The sequence below is a fragment of the Myxine glutinosa genome, chromosome 1 (genome assembly GCF_964187855.1).
Source record: "Myxine glutinosa chromosome 1, kmMyxGlut1.1, whole genome shotgun sequence".
In the NCBI taxonomy this organism is placed as follows: Eukaryota; Metazoa; Chordata; class Myxini; order Myxiniformes; family Myxinidae; genus Myxine; species Myxine glutinosa.
This window is the reverse complement of record NC_136261.1, coordinates 351,456,119-351,480,131: the sequence shown is the minus strand read 5'-3', so window position 1 is coordinate 351,480,131 and position 24,013 is coordinate 351,456,119. Positions and strand designations below refer to the sequence as shown.

Genomic DNA, 24,013 nt, shown 5'->3' with positions numbered 1-24,013 from the left:
CCGTGTTGCTCGTGGAACTAACTATGAGGGGCAAACCTTTAGCATTTATTGAAGTCATATGTACAATCTCAAAACTGCAGCAATATATATAGCAATGAAGGAGCTGTGCTCCAACTCGAATCGAAAGAATGGACGCGACAAAAAGCTGGAATTCGTCCGAGTTTCTTTATTGCATCAAATCAACTCGGGTACTCTAAAAAGCCCGTTTATCGGGCAGCATTTTATACAAGCACTCGAATATCTCATGCCGGAGCGTTTGCCCTTTAAAAGCGCGACTGGGCGTGTCCGGGAGACCTGGGCGAGTCTGGACATGCCCGGGAACGGCGAGACTGGGTGTCGCCGGACGGGCCGGGCATGCCTGGACATGCCCGGGAACGGCGAGACTGGGTGTCGCTGAACGGGCCGGGCGAGTCCGGCACAGCAATCGCTCCGTGGTTGCGTCCTCGGCAGGTGTAAGGCGATTGTGTATGTTCAGCGGCAACCGCTACACACGCCCCCCCAGAATCGACTTGCACCGGCAGGGTCAATTTAAGGGGGGTCCTGATGACCCGGCCGAAGCGACACCTGGAGGGTCGTGGGGGGGGGTCCGGTGTGGGGGTGGGTGGTCGAGCGGGAGCACCGTGGACGGGGGGCGGCCTCGCCGTGGAGGAAGGGCCAACCAAGGTGGTTGGTCGATGTCCACGTGCGCCGGCTTGAGGCGGTCCACCGAAATCCGGTCCGACCTGCCGCCAACGTCGACGAAGGACTTGTCGTCCCGTCGCAGGACCCGGAAGGGTCCGTCGTACGGTGGCCTGAGTGGCCCCCGGTGTGCGTCATGACGCACGAAAACGTACTCCGCTGTGCGAAGCGCTGGTGGGACGTTGGCACGGGGGCAAACCGTCGGGTGGTCTCCTGGAGGTCCGAGCGCTGGCGAGCTGCGGACCAGGGACTGGTGGCATCAGGCATGAATTCGCCCGGGACGCGTAGGGGCTGGCCGTAGACCAGCTCGGCGGTGAACGCCCGGAGGTCCTCCTTGGGGGGCCGTGCGGAGGCCCAAAAGGACCCACGGTAGCCGGTCGGTCCAGCCGCCGTCCTGAAGGCCGGCCATGAGCGCAGCCTTCATGGAACGGTGGAACCGCTCGCACAACCCGTTGGTTTGGGGGTGGTAGGCCGTGGTACGGTGGAGCCTGACCCCCAGGTTGCGGGCGACCGCGCCCCACAGCTCGGAGGTGAACTGCGGCCCGCGGTCCGAAGAGTTGGCCGCCGGTGCGCCGAAACGGGCGACCCAGGTGGCGATGAAAGCCTGCGCCACGTCGGCGGTGGTGGTGGAGACTAGCGGAACAGCCTCCGGCCACCTGGTGGTCCTGTCCACCATGGTGAGCAGGTGTGTGAAACCCCGTGATGGGGGGAGGGGGCCCACCAGGTCCACGTTGACGTGGTCGAAACGCCGTTCGGGCACGGTGAAAGGTGCCAGCGGGGCCTGGGTGTGTCGGTGGACCTTGGCCTGTTGGCAGGCCGTGCAGGTGCTGGTCCAATCGTGGACATCCCGTCGAAGGCCGTGCCAGACGAATCGCGCCGACACCAGCTTCTGGGAAGCTTTCCGGCCCGGGTGGGAAAGGCCGTGGAGGGAGGCGAAGATGCGGCGTTGCCAGGTAACGGGCACGATGGGGCGAGGCTGGCCTTGGGAGACGTCGCAGAGCAGGACAGTGTCCGCGAAGGGGACGTCGGCCAGGCGGAGGCCCGTGTCCGCCGCCCAGAGGGCTTGCACCGTGGTGTCGGTGGTCTGGTCCGCCGCCATAAGCGCAAAGTCCACGCCGAGGTGGACCGCATTCGCGCTGGCCTGAGAAAGACAGTCGGCCACGGCGTTGTTTTTGCCGGCGACGTGCCGGATGTCCGTGGTAAACTCAGACACGGCGGAGAGGTGGCGCTGCTGGCGGGCCGACCACGGCTCCGTGACTTTGGCCATTGCGTAGACCAATGGCTTGTGGTTGACGAAAGCCATGAAGGGTCGGCCCTCCAGGAGGTGGCGGAAATGGCGAACGGCCAGGTGTAGACCGAGGAGCTCGTGGTCAAACGTGCTATATTTGAGCTCGTTCGACCGGAGTTTCCGGCTGAAAAAAGCGAGTGGCTGCCAAACCCCGTTCACCCGTTGTTCATGTACGGCGCCCACCGCGTAGTCGGAGGCATCCGTGGTGAGGGCGATGGGAGCGTTGAGCACCGGGTGAGCGAGCAGTGTTGCGTCGGCGAGGGCCCGCTTTGAGCTTGTAAATGCCGCGTCCATGGCTGCGGACCAGACGACGTCGTGTTTGGCCGGCTTGCCCTGGAGGGCTTCGTAGAGGGGCCGCATGAGCTGAGCAGCGCGGGGCACGAAGCGGTGATAGAAATTCACCATTCCGAGGAACTCCTGCAGGGCCTTGATGGAGCGGGGACGCGGAAACGCGGTGATGGCCTCGACCTTGGTAGGCAGCGGCACGGCCCCGTTCTTGGTGATGTGGTGGCCCAAAAAATCAACAGCCGTCGTGCCGAAGTGGCATTTGGCCGGGTTGACGATTAGGCCGTGTTCGCTGAGGTGCCCGAACAGTGTTCGTAGGTGGAGGAGGTGCTCGGCCCAGGACGCGCTGGCGACGAGGATGTCGTCCAGGTAGACGAAGAGGAACGGCAGGTCGCGCAGCACGCCGTCCATAAAGCGCTGGAACGCCTGAGCCGCGTTCTTGAGGCCAAATGGCATTCGAAGGAATTCGAATAAGCCGAACGGCGTGATGACGGCCGTTTTTGGGACGTCGGCCGGCCTGACAGGTACCTGGTGGTATCCCCGTATCAAATCGATCTTCGAAAAAATGACCCGTCCTGCCAGACGGGCGGAGAAGTCTTGAATGTGCGGGATCGGATACCTGTCGGGGGTGGTAACGTCGTTAAGGCGGCGGTAGTCGCCACATGGGCGCCAGCCGCCCCCCGGCTTCGGTACGATGTGTAGTGGCGAAGCCCACGCGCTATCGGAGCGCCGCACAATGCCGAGGTGTTCCAAAGCGTCGATCTCGGCTTTGGCCACGGCGAGCTTGGCTGGGTCGAGGCGGCGGGCTCTGGCGTAGACCGGCGGGCCCGTAGTTGGTATGTGGTGCTCGATACCATGTCGTACCGCGACGGCCGAAAACGTCGGCCGTGTGAGGGCTGGGAACTCTGCGAGCAGGCGAGCAAACCCGTTCGCCGCTGGGAGGGCGCATGCTAGCTCGGTCGGCGCGGAGCTGCTCAACGTGCATGCCAGGGAGCTGAAGGTCTCGGCATTGACGAGGCGACGCCGTTTGACGTCAACCAGCAGCCCGTGTGCGCAGAGGAAGTCGGCGCCCAGCAGAGCCATGGGCACGCTTGCGGTCACAAAAGTCCAATGAAAGCGCTGGCTGCCGAAGCAGAGGGTGACGTTGCGCGGGCCGAAGGTGCGGATGGCCGATCCGTTGGCCGCCACCAAGGAGGGGCCGCAAACCGCGGACTGCCTGTCCTGATCGGAGGCGGGTATGACGCTCAGTTGGGCGCCGGTGTCACACAGGAAGCGCTGTCCGGATGCTTTGTCCCTGATAAAAAGTAAGTTGCCCTTGTGGCCGGCGCTCATGGCTGGTAATGAACGCCGGCCCGGCCGTTTCCCGACTTGCCGAAAGTGCACGGGGGTCGGCATGTCCGGGCCTTTTGTCTGAACCTGGCATGGTAGTAACACCACGCCTGGTCAGGTGTAGGCCCGGGTCGTCGTGTTGGAGGCGGTCGGCGCGGGGTAGCGGCCACCAATTGCACCGGCAGTTCGGCCGCCGACCGTGCCGGGTGCTCGGGCACCATGGGCATTGCTTCGGATGGCGGCGGACTCCAGGTCACTGCCCCGATGCGTTGGCCTGCCGAGGAGATCTTGTCGGCTTCCCTGGCGAGGGCGCGGGGATCCGTGATCTGCGTGCTTGCCAGGGCGAGGCGTACCTGGCTAGGCAGCTGACGGAGGAACAGCTCTTGAAAAAGAAAATCCGGGGCGTGCTCCCCGAGCAATGAGAGCATGTAATCCATTCGCTCGGACGGGCGCGTGTCGCCGAGCTCGGGCAGGTTGAGCAGGCGCCGTGCGCGTTCCGCCGATGAGAGGGCGAAAGCGTCGAGGAGGAGCTTCTTGATCGCGCCGTACTTGTCAGTGGCTGGCGGGTGCTGGAGGAGGCTGAGGGCGCGGGCCGCGGTGGCTGGGCCGAGTGCTGCTACCACGTGATGGAAGCGGGTGTCGTCGGCGGTGATGCCTCGCAGGGCGAACTGGGAGTCCGCCTGGGCAAACCAAACCGCGCGTGAGCCTCCCAGAAGGTAGGCAGTTTGAGGGCAACTGCCGTGTCCATGTCGGTAGTTCACCAATGAAGGAGCTGTGCTCCAACTCAAATCGAAAGAATGGATGCGACAAAAAGCTGGAATTCGTCTGAGTTTCTTTATTGCATCAAATCAACTCGGGTACTCTGAAAAGCCCGTTTATTGGGCAGCATTATATACAAGCACTCGAATATCTCATGCCGGAGCGTTTGCCCTTAAAAGGCGCGACTGGGCGTGTCCGGGAGACCTGGGCGAGTCTGGACATGCCCGGGAACGGCGAGACTGGGTGTCGCCGGACGGGCCGGGCGTGCCTGGACATGCCCGGGAACGGCGAGACTGGGTGTCGCCGAACGGGCCGGGCGAGCCCGGGAAAGGCGAGTCCGGGCATGCCCGGGAAAGACGAGACTGAGCGTCTCCGGGCGGTCTGGGCGAGCCCGGCACAGCAATCGCTCTGTGGTTGCGTCCTCGGCAGGTGTAAGGCGATTGTGTATGTTCAGCGGCAACCGCTACAGCATGACATTTCTCAATGTGGACGAGATATGACAAAATGTGGTGAACTAGAACAGCACTCGGTGGAGTGCATACATCGTCCAGGCTGAACAGTTGATGTTTTGTATCCCATTGATAGGCCGGGCCTGGATTCGGACCTGAACCAAAATCTAATCTGCTTGTTCTTGTCATCTAACCAACTCGTTACCTTTGCCACCAAAGGTGGATGGAGGTTGTTTTCACCCTTTGTTTGTTTGTGAACAAAATATCTCAAAGTTGTGGATGGATTCGGACGAAATTTGGCAGAGATGTAGCGTATGTGACAAGGACGAAATGATTAGATTTGGTGAAGATCCGGATCCGGATGCGGATCCGGCTAGTAGAATTTTTAAATGATTATTCACCATTGGGAGACAGGGCCAAAACGATACATAGCAGGATATCTCAAAGTTGTGGACGGATTCGGCCGAAACTTGGTGGAGGGATTGGGTGTGTGACAAGGAAGAATTGGTTAAATTTTAGTTCAGGTCTGAATCCAGACCCAGCCTATTGGTGGGATACAAAACGTAGACTGCTCAGGCTGGCGGAGGTATGCGCTCTACCGAGTGCCCTTCTAGTTAAGGTTTGCAGTTATTTGTATTTAATATCCAAAATAATTAGTATTTGATGGTTTTGACTGAGTTATCAATATCTTTGTATCGATCCTTCTACAAGCCGACTATGGTTACGCTAGATATGTTTAGCTTTCTTCGCTTGGTCACACATAATGGGCTTGTCTTATTTGGTAATAACTGAAGTTATTCTATAATATGTTGTTCATAATGTCTGACTCTTGGCACTGGTGCAGTGTTCTGGCTAACTTTTGGCCAGCTACTAGCATTGTTGAGGAAACGTCACATGGTGACCGCATGTGGCATTCTGTTTTTGCAGTCGACTTTGCTCTGAAAGTTCTGCGGTGGTCAAACATGGAGACAATCCGTTTGCAGCTCTGGGATGTGGCAGGTATGATGCTTTATTTATTTATTTTTCTTGCTATATCATGACACACGGCATCAAAGTTTAAGTATTTTCCCATTCTTGTCTTTGTCAAATTTCCACTGGTTATTTTACTGTGTACGTGTTATTGTGTGTTTCTAGTTAGTATTGGTTTGTAATTCGTACAAACTTGTGTGTAATTAATCGTTTTCTGGGTCGTACCTCGTGCGAGGCCTGGCAACTTAAGGTTTCCCCCCCCGTCGGTGTTTTGTCAATTTAAGTTCTTTCCTTCGCTGTATTACTTGTTTCTTTTATTTTATTTTCTCCCCCTCACCTCACCTCCCTAGACAAAGAATTCTATATTGATTCTTTCTCTCCTCCCGGACACGTGCTTGTTCGCTCTCCTCCTCGTCTCGACTTGTGCCCCGCCCCCTGTATCTGGTTTTTCTTCCGCCTCTGCTCCTTATTTCTCAAATCCACGTTCTCGCTTGGAGACTTTTCCCAGATTGTTTTTCATGGTTTTCATGGTTCTGTTTGGATATTGTTGGAATATGTTTAAACAGCAGCTGTGATGCTGACGCCGCCCCCCCCCCCCCCCCCCCCCCCCAGAATTTCCATGTTTTAAACGTTTCCCAGTGTGTACCCTGGTCAGAATAGGTACACCGTATCCCTGCGTGTCGTAAGAGACGACTAAGAGGGTTGGCGTCAGGAAGGGCATCCGGCCATAAAAACATTGCCTCAAAAAGAGAACCATGACAATTACAACTACAAATGGGCAGGGTGCAGCCCGAAGTGGAGATCGGTTTCTGAGGTTTGGGACATGGAATGTAGGGACAATGACAGGGAGATCAGGAGAAGTGGTGGAAGTATTGGTCAGAAGAAGAGTGGACATATGTTGTGTGCAAGAGACGAGATGGAAGGGAAGTGGTGTGAGAATGGTGAAGGGTAGGCAGGGACAGAAATACAAGTTTGTGTGGCAAGGGTGCCCGGAGGGCGTGAATGGTGTTGGTGTCATGTTTTCTGAGGAGTTTGTAGACAGTGTGGTGAGTGTGACTAGAGTGAGTGATAGGTTGATGATGGTGAAAATGATGGTTGGAAAGCTCTTGGTGAACGTCATCTCGGGATATGCTCCGCAGGTTGGTCGAAGTGATGAAGAGAAGGACAAGTTCTGGTGTGCGATAGAGAAGCTGATGGAAAACGTGAAAGATGAGGAAGTTGTTGTGGTGGGAGGAGACCTGAATGGACATGTGGGAAGGAGTATGGATGGTTTTGAGGGAGTTCATGGGGGTTACGGATATGGTGTGAGAAATGGAGAAGGTGAAAGGATTTTGGAGTTTGCTGATGGAACTGATTTGTTGATTTGTAATACTCAGTTCCAGAAAGAGGATAATAAGCTTGTTACATACACGTCAAGTGGGTCGACGACAACCGTTGACTACCTGATGGTGCGTAGGCGAGATAGGGGGCACCTCCAGGACACAAAGGTGATCCCGGGGGAGGAGGCTGTTTCACAGCACCACTTGGTTGTCTGCGACATAAGGGTGAAAGGTGCGAGGAAAGCTCGGCGGGTGAAGTACCAACCGAGAATGAAGGTGTGGAGGTTGAAAGAGGTGACAGTAAGGGAGGCATTAAAAGAGAGGCTGAGTAGGGTAGAGGATGATGTGGTTGAGCTTGAAAGTGGTTGGATGTCAATGAAACCTAGTCTGTTGGGAGCCGTTGGTGAGGTATGTGGATGGACTAAAGGACCACCGAGGCACTCTGAAACATGGTGGTGTGATGATGAAGTTGGAAAGAGGATTGATGAGAAGAGGAAGAAGTTCAAGGAGTGGCAGAAGGCGAAGGGTTCGGGGGCAGAAGAGGCAGAGCATGAAAGTTATAAGGCTGCAAAGAAAGAGGTAGCAAAGGCGCAGGAGGCATGTAGGAAAATGTTCGGAGAACGCTTAGATTCCGGAAGAGGATCAGAGAGCAGTATTCAGGATTGCAAAGCACATAGCGAAAGAGAGGTGTGATGTGATGGGGGTGAGCTGCTTGAAGGATGAAGTGGGACAAATCGTTGTCGACCCAGATGGAATTAAAGGAAGATGGAAAAGATATATGGAAATGCTGTTGAATACAGAGAATGAATGGGATGGCAACATAGAGAGTAACCCAGTTTTAGGACCGGCAGAGAAGATAACTGAGAAGGAAGTTGAGGAAGCGATAAAAGCAATGAAGGGTAGAAAAGCGGGAGGGCCAACGGGAGTTGTGGGAGATATGTTGAAGGCAGCAGGAAGTTGGGGTGTGAAGAGAATGACAGAGATCTGTAATCTGGTGGTGAAAGAAGGCCGCATTCCAGTGGATTGGGAACTGAGTACCCTCGTCCCTCTATACAAGGGGAAAGGTGACCCTCTGGAGTGTGGCTCGTACCGAGCGATAAAGTTATTAGAGCATGGAATGAAGGTATTGGAAAGGATGTTGGAGAGGAGGATAAGGAAGAAAGTGAAGATCGACGAATTGCAGTTTGGATTTATGCCAGGAAGAGGAACGACAGATGCGCTTTTCATTGTGAGGCAGTTGCAGGAGAAGTACATGGAGAAGATGAAGAAGTTGTTTTTTGGGTTTGTTGATCTGGAGAAAGCATTCGGTAGGGTTCCACGCAAAGTATTGACATGGGCATTGAGGAAGTTAGGAGTGGAGGAATGGTTGATCAGAGTAGTGATGGCAATGTACAAAAGAGCGCGCACAGCTGTAAGGACGAAGGACGGGAACAGTGGTGAGTTTGAGGTGAAGGTGGGAGTGCATCAGGGGTCGGTACTAAGTCCACTACTATTTGTAGCTGTGATGGAGGTGCTGGCTCAGAACGTAAAGGAGGGTTTACCATGGGAGTTGTTGTATGCACATGATCTGGTGTTGATTGCTGAAAGTATGGATGGACTGAAGGAAAAGATGAACAAGTGGAAGGAATGTATGGAGACAAAAGGTCTGAAGGTGAATATTGGAAAGACGAAGGTGATGGCAAGTGGTAAAGCATGTGGTGAGGTGGAAAGAACTGGGAAGTGGCCGTGTGCTGTGTGCAGGAAGGGTGTCGGAGTGAACTCCATTCAATGTACAATGTGCGCTGAGTGGGTTCATCAAAAATGTAGTGGTCTGAGAGGGTCATTTACCAGTGTGGCAGCTACATTCAAATGTAAGGTGTGCACAGAGGGAGCTGCAGATGGAGGAAATGTTGAGTTGGATCTTGGAGATGGCGTGAAGCTGGAAGGTGTGAAAACATTTTGCTACCTCGGAGACATGCTGAATGGAGAAGGTGGATCAGACTCTGCAACGGTTGCTCGAGTGAGATGTGCATGGAAGACGTTTCGGGAACTGAGTGGCGTGCTGATGAGGAGGAGAGTGTCGCTGAAGCTGAAGGGAAAGGTGTATGCTGCATGTGTGAGAAGTGTTATGATTTATGGGAGCGAGACATGGGTAATGAACGTAGAGCAGCAACGAAGGCTGGAAAGGGTGGAAATGCGAATGGTTCGATGGATGTGCGGAGTATCGTTGAGAGAGAGGAAGACAAATGATGAATTGCGAAAGATGATGGGAATATTGCCTGTGATAGATGCTGTGAAGAGGAACAGGTTGAGATGGTTTGGTCATGTGTTGAGGAAGGATGAAAGTGACTGGTTGAGAAGAGTGATGGAAATGAATGTAGAAGGAAGTAGAAGACGGGGAAGACCGAGAAAGACTTGGCTAAAGATGGTGGAAGAAGAAATGCGGGCAAGGGGGTTAACAAGGAGAGATGCAGAAAATAGGGCAAAATGGAGAAGATTGTCATGGGGACCGCAAGGCTAATTTCCCGCTCTAGCAGGGAAAATTTCCTTAAAATGCATGTTGTTGTGTTGTTGTGCTATATCATGACACAAAAAACCCAGCTTGCTTTATTGTACAGGATAATAATATGCAAGGGGATGATGAGACAAATTGCCACTAAATGCGATTTGAACTTGGGCTCACAGTATGTAGCACAAGTCCTTATTTACTTGTGGCCTAATCCATTGTCTTGCAGAACATGCCATGTACTTGTCCGTCTGTCTTGCAAGACATGGCATGTTGTACTTGTACAAAGTATGCATCGGAGCTATGTCTTCATGCAAAGACTAACCTTTGTAGTTATAATCTCAAACATATCGTTGAAACACCAAATTGCTTTAAACCTTGTCTATTTGGGAAAAGGGTGGAGGCGAAAACGTGTTTCTGAAACTATTGTGCTCTAGCGATGTTTAAGTACTGTAGCATTCAGACTTGCAAAACAGTGGCACAAAGCACTTGTAATGGAGTTTTCGACATGATTCGGCGTAGTAGGACAACGCAAAGGAAAACGCGAAAAACTCGAATGCTAAACCATGAACCAATAAATTCCACATTCCAGTGCCACCTTTAGTCAGATGTCAGGCATGGACAGCCAGTTCATGAAGGGGTGGGGGGGGGGGGGGAGGGGAGCTTAATGCAGCGGAATGTTTCTATACGGTGTCATTGCCAAAACTACAAATGCCGAATCCGCAAATGTCATGTGTGGAAACCCTCACGTCATTTACAGATCCTTCTTTAAATCTCTATTTTCTTTTATTTTAATCTTTACTTTCATTCCAAACAGCATCATTGCAATCACAAACAAGAAAGAGCAATCAGATTGCAGACCCTCGCCAGGACGTATTTTTAGTGGTTTTTAAGGCTTTTGTGGTGAAACAAATATGGCAGCCGAACCACGTGACTGACGTCGTCATTTTTTTTGCTCCACCTATTTATCCATGCTCAATAAATTTCATCTTGATCGGATGAAGTGTTGTACTTGTAGAATTATGAACTTCATAATGGAGGAACCTATGACGTCATCATTAATGTTATTCCCCATGGTGACAATGAGCCATGTCAATTTTTTATATGCAGCACTTTCGGAGATAGAGGTGCAAAGTTTTTCGTTTTTTTCCAAGTTGGCCCCCATACCACGTGACATATGACGTCATAATTATCATAAAAAATTTATGCAGGTGGAGTTGCACCTAGAGTGAAAATTTCCTGTCAATTGGGCCAATGATTGCAGAGAAAATCATATTTATTCTGTGCGGACAAACAGACAAACTGACGAATGCAATAACCTCTTCTCTGGCGAGGATAACTAGAAAGCATCTGAAAAGGCAAAGCTCGTCCATGTCCGTTTGCATTCAGACATCTTCCACTGTATGCTAAACATGACAGTAATAATAAAAAAATTGTCATTTTTATGCAGCCTTGATCATTGACCTTTTGATTTTAAAATAACAAAAAAACAATCTGCTCCTATCTTAAGATTAGTGAACCAATTCTCTGACCAAATATGCAAATTCTTAAAATTCCATGTCAATTGGATAAAAATTGATGATTTTATGCAACCTTTACCTTTGACCAAATTATTAATTTGCCTTCTCCATATTCTCATGATGCTTTAATTAAAAATTTGACAAAACTTAAATGATAAATTGAAATTTCAGGTCAATTGGATGAAAATTTATGATTTTAGAGGTGACGCTGACCTTTAGACAAAATTATTAATGTTTGTGTGTGTGCGTGTGTGTGTGCCAGTTAGCTGTATTACGAGCCTTAGCCCAAGTATTAAAAAAAAAAAAAAAAAGTGGATTGGGCTCATGGTATCAAAAGACGAGTACCGTCGGATCTCTCACCAAAAATGGTCTCTCTAGGTGAGTTGCTGTCAAAAAGCCCTTTCTGCATAGAGGTAGCAAAGCAAGACACTGAAATATTCCCAATATCATCAGAGTTGGGATGCTAATCAGTGGGAAAAGATACTTTGAAGTGCGGAGTCAAAGTTTTGAATTTTTAGAACAAATGTGGAATGTCATAAGGAGTGTTCATAAGTATAATGTGTATACTTGTCCGGCAGTGAAATGACCATTTCTCAAATAACCCCTTCTTGCCGGATAAAGTATTTTTTTATTTTTTTTCATGTTGATTATTACTCAACGGTTTATATAATAAGATCCAGGTGGGTGTAGACCTCTTACCCTTGGGGAAATTTAAGAAAATGACAAAATCCAAGATGGCCACCATAAAATTCGTAAAATCTTCTTTTCTCCATATTATGGTTACTAATTGACATGGAAACGTCATTAAAACATCTTTTTATATGTTTTCAGACACGAGGAGTCTGATAGGAGTTCAATGTCACGAAAAAGTAAAGAAAAAACAAGATGGTGGCCACACATGGTGGCCATGTCTTCAACAAGCATTCTGAGGGCTCTGATGTTTTGGGGACATTTCTTGCCGCTCAACATTTTCAATACGCCACCGAATGCAGTGCTTAGAATTTCTACTATACCATTTTCAGCCATTAGTGTACCCACACAACCACAGTAGCTCATGAGCAGGTGCATGCCACAAAGTCTCAGATAGACGTTGCCCAGTTGTGCCTCATTCTCTCACTGGACATGAAGTGCTATTCGGTATAGTTGCTGGTCACCTGTGAATATCACATTCTTGTTCTACTTCTTCAGACACCTTCTGGGCTTTCTTCATTGCAAGCATCATCGTAGATGGGTCAGCAGGAGGCAGGTCAATCAAAGGTAGATATACTACTTTAGTCTTCGGTTTCAAAGTGTGTCCTTGCTCTCGAGACATCTTCGTGTTATAGCCGTTATATTCTGGACAATTGTTGTGTGTGGTCATATCTTGGAAGAAAGCAAAATCATTCTCTTCAGCTCGCCTTCGAGACACATCTTGGTGTGCTAGGAATTCAGCAGAAATTGATGTCGTAGGTTTTTGCAGCATGGGGGGATTCCATTGGCAATAGTAAGAAAGTCCCTGTTCCTCAACCTCTTCAACGATTGCCTTACTTAAATCTTCTTTTTTGAGTCGTCTGTGTCTTGCACATCCGTCTCATCGCTGGTTGTTGGTTGTGTGATGATCATTGCCAGAGAATGGGTTGATGATTTTCCATTTGGCGATGATATGTCTGTGTCAAAGTTATCACAGATCACTTGAACTAGGCCTTCTTTCGCGTCTATGATTCCCTGTTGACTTAGGTCACGAGCTGTAGCGACTGCAGCTGCTTTCTTGAATCGGAGGACTTCGTCATGGCTGCAGGTAACACGATTGTCATACATGTGAGCTATTAGTTGTTTTGAGTCCCGCATCAGCACCCCGAGTGCCACCTGGAGATCCGTCGGTCCGTTGGTCACCATGCTTGTGATTATACTTCCGATCAGCATAGCTGGTAAGGAGTTGGTAAGTTTCGGTGATATTGCTGTCAGTAATGTTAATGGTGCACTCGATACACATTCTCCTGCAGTGTTCACGTCAACATGTGTGTTGTAAGACGATTTGTCCCAAACAATGGCTGCACACTCTTTTGCTATTTGCTTGCCTCCTTTATCGATGCATGTCGGAACGTCGTCCTCGTCGTCATCCTTGACGAGCTTCAGAATAACAGCAGTGTTAGCTCGGAAGATAATAATACTTGCAAATCCTGGCGAGGAGGGAACAAGCAGATCTCCAGAGAAATGACGGTGGACAGCAACAACAAGGTGGGCTCTACTCAAGACAGTACCTCTGTGATTAAGGTACTCCTGATGCAACTCAATCGAGTTCCAAATGCGGTTTTTGTCATCGCACAGCACATTGATAATAATATCAAGTGCTAAATCTGGACAGGTACCATCGTCTGTTGTTGATGTGTCATTGTTTTCACGAACTAATTTCTGTTTGCGAAGAATCGACTCGTACAGTCTCTGTGATATCGTGCTTCCACTGCATGTAGGTCACTTAGGGCACCCTGTACACGATGCTTCACATCTTCTCCCCACTTGTCCCCCTCGGGTATCACATTTCTCAATCAAGTAAAGCTTGTAAGGTTTGTCTCTTTGGTCTGAATGTGTTGATCTGCACATATATGCTGGACGCCACCGTTCAGGATGTTTCTCGTCGTTGGTGGCATTACATATGTCTGCACAATATAAACAGTGTTGTAAGAAGTCAAAAGGCGCTGACGAGCAACATAAACGCTTTGCTGCTGGAACAGTTTCAGTTGTGTTTTCGGTACTTGTTGATGCACGACGGAGAATGGCCGCCAAGTTAGACTTGGATGTGTACTTTGATACACAGTTCTTGTGATATTGAATAGATAAACTTGGGTTTGCTGCAAGCTGACTTTCGAGGCCTTGCCATAAATTGTCTTTGTATATCCTGCCTGCTTGGATGATTGATTGTATTCTGGCCGGTCCTGAGTTGGCTATACAAGGAGACTTATTGTCCCCGTCGCACAGCGTAGCGAAAGGGAGACTATGGCTTTCCCGTGCGTGTGTGCGTAAGCGAAGGACCGCATTCAAATTTGGTGTGTGGGTGCAACCCACGTCAAAATCCAAGATGGCCACCGCCATGTATGTCTGATGCCATGTATGTCTGAACATTGTGAGATGAATATCTTTTAAAAAATAAGCGAAGTACCAACATCTAATCTGGTGTGTGGGTGTATCTAGGCATAAGGAAGAACGCTATTGAAAATTGGGTCGCCACGTCAAAATCCAAGATGGCCACCACCACGTATGTCTGAACCTTGTGAGATGAATATCTAGAAAAATAAGTGAAGTACCAACGTCTAATTTGGTGTGTGGGTGTATCTCGGCATAAGGAAGAACGCTATTGAAAATTGGGTCGCCACGTCAAAATACAAGATGGCCGCCACCATATATATGTCTGAACATTGTGAGCGAAATATCTTGAAAAATAAGCGAAGTACCAACTTCTAATCTGGTGTGTGGGTGTATCTCGGCATAAGGAAGAACACTATTGTAAATTGGGTCGCCACGTCAAAATCCAAGATGGCCGCCACCATATATATGTCTGAACTTTGTGAGTGAAATATCTTGAAAAATAAGCAAAGTACCAACTTCTAATCTGGTGTTTGGGTGTATCTAGGCATAAGGAAGAACGCCATTGAAAATTGGGTCGCCACGTCAAAATCCAAGATGGCCGCCTCCATGTATGTCTGAACCTTGTGAGCGAAATATCATATCGTAGTGAAGGAGCAGCGCTCCAACGCGAGTCGAAAGAATTGACGCGACCAAAGACGGAATTCGTCCGAGTTGCTTTATTGAAACAAAACAGCTCAGGTATTCTGACCAAAAGCCCGTTTATCGGGCAGCAATATATATACACATTTATGTCGGGAAGTTTGCCCGGCAAAAGCTATACCGGGCATGCCCGGGTGTCAAGGGCGAGCCTTGGAAAGGCGAGTCTGGACCTGCCCGGGCGTGTTTGGCTGCGGCCTGGCAAGTCGAGGCTGGGCGTGCCCGGGCGCTCTGGGCGAGCCCTGGAAAGGCGATAGCGGGCATGCCCGGACGCTCTGGGCGAGCCCTGGAAAGGCGAGAGCGGGCATGCCCGGGAAAGACGAGACCGGGCGTGCCCGGGAGGTTCGGGCGTGCCCGGGAACAGTGAGTCCGGGCATGCCCGGGAGAGGCGCGTCTGGCCGTGTTCTGGCCGGTGCAAGGCGATTGTGTGCATCCAGCGGTAACCGCTACACACGCCCCTCCAGAATCGACCTGCACCGGCAGGGTCAATTTAAGGGGGGTCCGGATGACCCGGCCGAAGCGACCCCTGGAGTGTCGTGGGGAGGGGTCCGACGTGGTGGTGGGTGGTAGAGCGGGGGGAACTGTGGACGGGGGGCGGCCTCGCCGTGGAGAAGGGCCAACCGTGGTGGTCGGTCGACGTCCATGTGCGCCGGTTTGAGGCGGTCCACAGAGATCCGGTCCGACCGGCCGCCAACGTCGACGACAAAGGACTTGTCGCCCCGTCGCAGGACCCGGAAGGGCCCGTCGTACGGCGGCCGGAGTGGCCCCCGGTGCGCGTCATGACGCACAAAGACGTACTCCGCTGTGCGAAGCGCCGGGGGGACGTAGGACTGGGGGCCACCGTGGCGGGACGTTGGCACGGGGGCAAATCGGCGGGCGGCCTCCTGGAGGTCCGAGCGCTGGTGTGCGGCGGACCAGGGACTGGTAGCATCGGGCACGAACTCGCCCAGGACGCGGAGCGGCTGGCCGTAGACAAGCTCGGCGGCGGACGCCTGGAGGTCCTCCTTGGGGGCCGTGCGGAGGCCCAAAAGGACCCACGGCAGCCGGTCGGTCCAACCGTCATCCTGAAGGCCGGCCATGAGTGCGGCCTTCATGGAGCGGTGAAACCGCTCGCACAACCCGTTGGCTTGGGGGTGGTAGGCCGTGGTGCGGTGCAGCGTGACCCCCAACGAGCGGGCGACCACGCCCCAAAGTTCGGACGTGAACTGTGGGCCGCGGTCGGACGAGATGTCCGCCGGTGCGCCGAAGCGCGCGACCCAGGTGGCGATGAACGCCTGCGCCACGTCGGCGGTGGTGGTGGTGGAGGTGAGGGGCACAGCCTCCAGCCACCTGGTGGTCCTGTCCACCATGGTGAGCAGGTGGGTGAACCCCCGCGATGGGGGCAGGGGACCCACCAGGTCCACGTGGACGTGGTCGAAACGCCGTGCAGGCACGGTGAAAGGTGCCAGCGGGGCCTGGGTGTGGCGGTGGACCTTGGCCCGCTGGCAGGCCGTGCAGGCGTTGGCCCAGTCGCGGACATTCCGTCGAAGGCCGTGCCAGACGAAACGCGCCGACACCAGCTTCTGAGAAGCTTTCCGGCCCGGGTGAGAAAGGCCGTGGATGGAGGCGAAGATGCGGCGCTGCCAGGAAACGGGCACGATGGGGCGAGGCTGGCCCTGGGAGACGTCGCAGAGCAGGACGGTGCCCGCGAAGGGGATGTCGGCCAGGCGGAGGCCCGTGTCCGCCGCCCGGAGGGCCTGCACCGAGGTGTCGGTGGTCTGGTCGGCCGCCATGAGCGCGAAGTCCATGCCGAGGTGGACCGCGTTCGCGATGGCCCGAGAAAGACAGTCGGCCACAGCGTTGTCTTTGCCGGCGACGTGCCGGATGTCCGTGGTGAATTCCGACACGGCGGAGAGGTGGCGCTGCTGGCGGGCCGACCACGGCTCCGTGACTTTGGCCATTGCGTAGACCAATGGCTTGTGGTCGACGAAAGCCGTGAATGGGCGGCCCTCCAGGAGGTGTCAGAAATGGCGAACGGCCAGGAATAGACCGAGCAGCTCACGGTCGAACGTGCTGTATTTTAACTCGTTCGGCCAGAGCTGCCGGCTGAAAAAAGCGAGTGGCTGCCAAACCCCGTCCACCCATTGTTCATGGACGGCGCCCACCGCGTAGTTGGAGGCGTCCGTAGTGAGGGCGATGGGCGCGTTGAGCACCGGGTGAGCCAGCAGCGTTGCGTCGGCGAGGGCCCGTTTTGCGCTCGCGAAGGCCGCGTCCATGGCCGCGGACCAAACGATGTCATGCTTGGCCGGCTTGCCCCGGAGGGCCTCGTAAAGGGGCCGCATGAGCTGAGCAGCGCGGGGCACGAATCGGTGATAAAAATTCACCATGCCGAGCAACTCTTGTAGGGCCTTGATGGAACGGGGACGCGGGAACGTGGTGATGGCCTCGACCTTGGTCGGCAGCGGCACGGCCCCGGTCTTGGTGATGCGGTGGCCCAAAAAGTCAACGGTCGTCGTGCCGAAGTGGCATTTGGCCGGGTTGACAATTAAGCCGTGGTCGCTGAGGCGACCGAACAGTGTTCGGAGGTGGAGGAGGTGCTCGGCGCGGGACGTGCTGGCGACGAGGATGTCGTCCAGATAGACGAAAAGAAATGGCAGGTCGCGCAGCACGCCGTCCATTAAGCGCTGGAACGCCTGGGCCGCGTTCTTGAGGCCAAACGGCATCCTCAAAAATTCGAACAGGCTGAACGGCGTGATGACGGCCGTCTTCGGGACGTCGGCCGCCCGGACAGGTACCTGGTGGTATCCCCGTATCAGGTCAATTTTGGAAAAGATGACCTGTCCCGCCAAATGGGCGGAAAAGTCCTGGATGTGCGGGATCGGGTACCTGTCGGGGGTGGTAGCGTCGTTGAGGCGGTGGTAGTCGCCACACGGGTGCCATCCGCCCCCCGGCTTTGGCACGATGTGCAGTGGTGAGGCCCACGCGCTATTGGAGCGCCGCACGATGCCGAGGTGCTCCAACGCGTCGAACTCGGCCTTTGCCACGGCGAGCTTGGCCGGGTCGAGGCGGCGGGCCCTGGCGTAGACCGGCGGGCCTGTAGTGGGTATGTGGTGCTCGATCCCATGCCGCACTGCGACGGCCGAAAACGTCGGCCCTGTGAGGGCCGGGAATTCCGCGAGCAGGCGAGCGAACTCATTCACCGTCGGGAGGGCGCACGCCAGTTCGGTCGGCGCGGAGCTGCTCATCGTGCACGCCAGAGAGCTGAAGGTCTCGGCGTTGACAAGGCGACGACGTTTGACGTCGACCAGCAGCCCGTGCGCGCAGAGGAAGTCGGCGCCCAGCAAAGCCATGGGGACGCAGGCGGTCACAAAGGTCCACTGAAAGCGCTGGCTGCCGAAGCAGAGGGTGACGTTGCGCGGGCCGAAAGTGCGTATGGCCGAGCCATTAGCAGCGACCAAAGAGGGGCCACAAACGGCGTCCCGCCTGTCCTGCTCGGAGGCGGGTATGACGCTCAGTTGGGCGCCGGTGTCACAAAGGAAATGCCACCCGGACGCTTTGTCCCGAATAAAAAGCAAGTTGCCCGAGTGGCCGGCGCTCATGGCTGGGAATGAACGCCGGCCCGGCCGTTTCCTGACTTGCCGAAAGTGCACGGGGGTCTGCACGTCCGAGCCTTGTGTCCGAACCTGGCGTGGTAATAACACCACGCCTGGTCAGGTGGAGGCCCCGGCCGTCGTGTCAGAAGCGGTCGGTGCGGCGTGGCGGCCGCCAGTTTCACCGGCAGTTCGGCCTCCAACCGCGCAGGGCGCTCGGGCGTCGTGGGCGTCGCCTCGGACGGCGGCAGGCTCCAAGTAGCCGCGCCGATGTGTTGGCCCGCCGAGGAGATCTTATCGGCTTCCCTGGCGAGGGCGCGGGGATCGGTGATCGACGTGCCAGCCAGGGCGAGGCGTACCGGGTGAGGCAGCTGGCAAAGGAACAACTCGCGGAACAGAAAATCCGGAGAGTGCTCACCGAGCAACGAGAGCATATAGTCCATGCGCTCGGACGGGCGCGTGTCGCCGAGCTCGGGCAGGTCGAGCAGGCGCCGTGTGCGTGCCGCTGGTGAGAGGGCGAAAGCGTCGAGGAGGAGCGTCTTCAGCGCGTCATACTTGTCGGCAGCCGGCGGGTGCTCGAGGAGGCTCAGGGCGCGGGCCGCGGTGGCGGAACCGAGCGCTGCCACGACGTGGTGGAAGCGGGTGTCGTCCGCGGTGATGCCTCGCAGGGTGAACTGGGAGTCCGCCTGGGCGAACCAAACAGCCGCGTGAGCCTCCCAGAAGGTAGGCAGTTTAAGAGTCACTGCCGTGTCCATGTCGGTAGGTCACCAGTGAAGGAGCAGCGCTCCAACGCGAGTCGAAAGAATTGACGCGACCAAAGACGGAATTCGTCCGAGTTGCTTTATTGAAACAAAACAGCTCAGGTATTCTGACCAAAAGCCCGTTTATCGGGCAGCAATATATATACACATTTATGTCGGGAAGTTTGCCCGGCAAAAGCTTGCCCGGGTGTCAAGGGCGAGCCTTGGAAAGGCGAGTCTGGACCTGCCCGGGCGTGTTTGGCTGCGGCCTGGCAAGTCGAGGCTGGGCGTGCCCGGGCGCTCTGGGCGAGCCCTGGAAAGGCGATAGCGGGCATGCCCGGACGCTCTGGGCGAGCCCTGGAAAGGCGAGAGCGGGCATGCCCGGGAAAGACGAGACCGGGCGTGCCCGGGAGGTTCGGGCGTGCCCGGGAACAGTGAGTCCGGGCATGCCCGGGAGAGGCGCGTCTGGCCGTGTTCTGGTCGGTGCAAGGCGATTGTGTGCATCCAGCGGTAACCGCTACAGTAGCATGTTTTCTGCGTCTTCCACTTTGTCAACTCACATCACTTCCCCGACGGGGGACCTAGGCGTAACGCTTGTTGTCACATGCTTCTCCGTAGCGTGATTTAAATACACATCCCTCGTCCATGGCTGAACTGCAATGACACATACATGATATGATTGAGCATATGGTGTTTTATAATTTTGAAATCCTTATCTATTACATTTATTGAAATCCCGGAAAGAGCCGCGTCAAAATATACACGTTTCATCTGAAAATACATCGAACGTGCAAGTCATTATTGATCTTATCCCTTTATTAAATATAATTCACAATGTATGTTGCTCTTGTCTTAATGTGTCTGTATCACAACTGCAAAAGACATTCATCATGTGTTTATAAGACTCGTAAATAATTCCTTAATTATTGCATTCTATGTAGCTTATCACGAGAATGTAATTGTCTCAATTTTGGCATCCATTTTGACGCATAAATGGCCGCCATCTTGTTTTTCCTGTACTTTTTCGTAATACTGACCTCACAATCAGACTCCATGTCTGTAATCCTATAAAAAGATGTTGTGATGACGTTTCTATGTCAATTAGTAACCATAATATGGAGAAAAGACGATTTTACGAATTTTATGGTGGCCATCTTGGATTTTGTCATTTTTCTCAATTTCCCCAAGGGTGTGAGGTTTACGCCCACCTGGATTTCATTATATGTATCTTGATGATAAATAATCAGCAAAGAAAAAACTTTATCAGGCGAAAAGGGGTTACACCCTCCCACTGCCGGACTATACAGCCTACTGTGAAGCATGGTGGAGGCTCTGTTCAGGTTTGGGGATATTTCAGCTTACGTTGGTGATGTGATGAGAATTGAAGAAACAATTAATGTTGCCAAGAATAAGCAGATCCTAATCCACCATGGTGTCAACAAGGTGTCTAATTGGTGACGACTTTGTTTTCCCAAAACAACAATGACCCCAAACACACTGCATATGTCATTAAAACATATTTACAAATAGAACGGCACTCGGTAGAATGCACAGTCTCACCTCGCTTGCTCATTCTGAAAAAAAAAAAGTATTTCAATTTAAATGAAGGTTCAATGAGGTGGTGTATAAGGGAGGTATTCGGGACTGCTTCTGGACTACTTCAATAGCACTAAAAGTCAGGATTTAAAAAAAAAAAAAAAAAAGATCGTTAAAAATCATTACTTTATTAAAATTTGCAGAATATATATATATATATATGTATATATATATATATATGTGTGTGTAAAATTGTGTATATATATTTTTTTTAAAAATTTTTTGGGGGATAAGGATTTCAATAAAATCGATTATGGCTGGAATACCACTTCACCAATGTCATCATTAGTACCCTATATATCCTATGGTGAGTTGATGACATTTGCCAAGTTTCAATTTTGTTCGTTGAGCTGTTTTGGAGACTGATGTCCAATGTTTTTTTTTTCTTGTTTTTTTTCTTCTCCCTTTCAACTAATATGGCTGCTATACCATATGACCTATGATGGCAGAGTTAGCAATAACATATTCTCCATGGGGAGTCCCTACTATATTTGAAGTTTTGCATCAGACAAGTCCAGTGCATTCAGAAAGTATTCAGACCCCCCTTCACTTTTTTCACATTTTGTTATGTTGCAGCCTTATGATAAAATCGTTTATATTCATTTTTTCCCTCATCAATCTACACTCAATACCCCATAATGACAACGAGAAAACAGGATTTTAGAAAGTTTTTCAAATTTATTTTAAAAAAAAAACTGAAATATCACATTGACATAAGTATTCAGACCCTTAACTCAGTTAACTTCTTGGGTATGACGCGACAAGCTTTGCACACCTGGATTTGGGGATTTTCTGCCATTCTTCTCTGCAGATCCTCTCAAGCTCTCAGGTTGGATGGGGACTGTCGGTGGACAGCCATGTTCAGGTCTCTCCAGAGATGTTGGATTGGGTTCAAGTCAGGGTTCTGGCTGGGCCACTCGACGACCTTCACAGAGTTGTCCCTAAGCCACTTCTGCGTTGTCTAGGCTGTGTGCTTGGGGTCATTGTCCTGTTGGAAGGTGAACCTTCAACCCAGTCTGAGGTCCTGAGTACTCTGTTTCAGGTTTTCATTAAGGATATCTCTGTACTTTGCTCCGTTCATTGTTCCCTCAACCCTGACCAGCCTCCCAGTCCCTGCTGCTGAAAAACACCCTCACAACATGATGCTGCCACCACCATGCTTCACCGTTGGGATGGTATTGGGCAGGTGATGAGGGGTGCCTGGTTTCCTCCAGACATGACGCTTAGAATTGAGGCCAAACAGTTCAATCCTGGTTTCATCAGACCACAGAATCTTGTTTCTCACAGTCTGAGAGTCCTTTAGGTGCTTTTTTGCAAACTCCAAGTGGGCTTTCATGTGTCTTTCACTGAGGAGAGGCTTCCGTCTGGCCACTCTGCCATAAAGCCCAGATCGGTGGAGTGTTGCAGTGATGGTTGTCCTTCTGGAAGTTTCTCCCATCTCCACACAGGATGTCTGGAGCTCAGCCGGAGTGACCATCGGGTTCTTGGTCACCTCTTACCAAGGCCCTTCTCCCCGGATTGCTCAGTTTGGCCGGGCGGCCAGCTCTAGGAAGAGTCCTGGTTGTTCCAAACTTCCTCCATTTAAGAATTATGGAGGCCATTGTGCTCTTGGGAACCTTCAATGCAGCAGAATTGTTTTTGTCGGCTTCCCCAGATCTGTGCCTCGACACAATCCTGTCTGAGCTCTGCAGGCAGTTCCTTCGACCTCATGGTTTGGTTTTTGCTCTGATATGCATTGTCAGCTGTGAGACCTTATATAGACAGGTGTGTGCCTTTCCAAATCATGTCCAATCAATTGAATTTACCACAGGTGGACTCCAATCAAGGTGGAGAAACATCTCAAAGATGATCAAGAGAAATGGGAGGCACCTGAGCTTAATTTCCAGTGTTATAGCAAAGGGTCTGAATACTTATGTCGATGTGATATTTCAGTTTTTTCTTTTTAATAAATTTGCAAAACTTTCTAAAGTCCTGCTTTCTCTTTGTCATTATGGGGTATTGAGTGTCGATTGATGAGGAAAAAATGAATTTAAACGATTTCAGCATAAGGCTGCAACATAACAAAATGTGAAAAAAGTGAAGGGGTCTGAATACTTTCTGAATGCACTGTAGGTGCAGAGAAAAATAATTGAAAGCAAAATGTATAGATGTGGACACACGCGGACAGTTATGGAGGGGCATTACAGGAGTCTCGCAACCTCTCGGGGACGAGACTAACTAGAACGAGCAATCAAAGAATGCAGACTCTTGACGGGACTTGTTTTGTGTGGTTTTATAAAACGTATTTATAGACGAACTCGCATTCTAATTGTACATACTTTAGAGGTACTCGGTTTGAAAAAGATGGCATGTACTACTGACTACCACGAGGTGGCATTTGTGTCTTTGGTTAGCACATTTTGTGCGGACAAAGAAACGGATCAAAACGCAATACCCTCTGCTGGTTGAGAGAGAGAGAGAAAAAAAAAAAGCCAACAACAACAAACAAACAACACCAGAGATTGCAAGGAACTCCAAGTATTTGGAATGCCCCCTCAAAGTCCTTAACTTATCGTAGAAGCTGTCTGGAATTATTTGGACAGGTGGAAAAACAAAAACGACCAAAACTAGAACACTCGGTGGAGCGCAAACCTCCGCCAGGCTGAACAGTTTGTTTTGTATCCCACTGATAGACCGGATCTGGATTCGAACCTGAACCAAAATCTAATCGGCTTGTTTTTGTCAGATCTTCACCAAAATTGAATCGATTTGTCATTGTCACATACACAACCTGTCCACCAAGTTTTGTCCAGATCTGTACATAACTTTTTGAGATATCCTGCTATTTATCGTTTTTTTAACCCCATCTCCCAAAGGTGAAGAATCGCTTAAATTCTACGAGCCGAATCCGGATCTTCACCATAATTGAATCGATTCTTGTCACAGACAACTTTTTGAGATATCTTCAAAGACAGACAGGGGTGAAAATATAACCTGCATCCACATTTGGTAGTGGAGGTAATCGATGGATGAATTATGCGAAACATTACGGAATACATGGAACAACCTCCTCAAAATGGAATTTCTCCAGAATTTGCAGGAAAGCATTCCAAAAAGGATTTCTGCTGTTTTACATGAAAAAGGTGTTCATACCAAATAATGAAATTTCATGGATTGATATTGTAAAATACAATTTATTTTTTGTTTCTTTGATAAAGTGTCATAACATTTTATTTATGACCAGGTGTCAAAATGACAAACAAATCTATTTTCAAGGTGGCCTAAAGTG

At 51.5% G+C, this 24,013-nt stretch overlaps 1 protein-coding gene across 2 annotated transcripts in view; it reads left to right on the top strand.

The window, feature by feature from the left end:
• Positions 1–24,013, top strand: part of RAB29 (RAB29, member RAS oncogene family) — a 52,939-nt gene that overhangs the window by 16,050 nt on the left and 12,876 nt on the right. For both annotated transcript variants that reach the window (XM_068098904.2, XM_068098910.2), the window contains exon 3: positions 5,716–5,787. In XM_068098904.2, the coding sequence (XP_067955005.1) occupies positions 5,716–5,787 (72 nt within the window). The remainder of the gene's footprint in view (positions 1–5,715; positions 5,788–24,013) is intronic.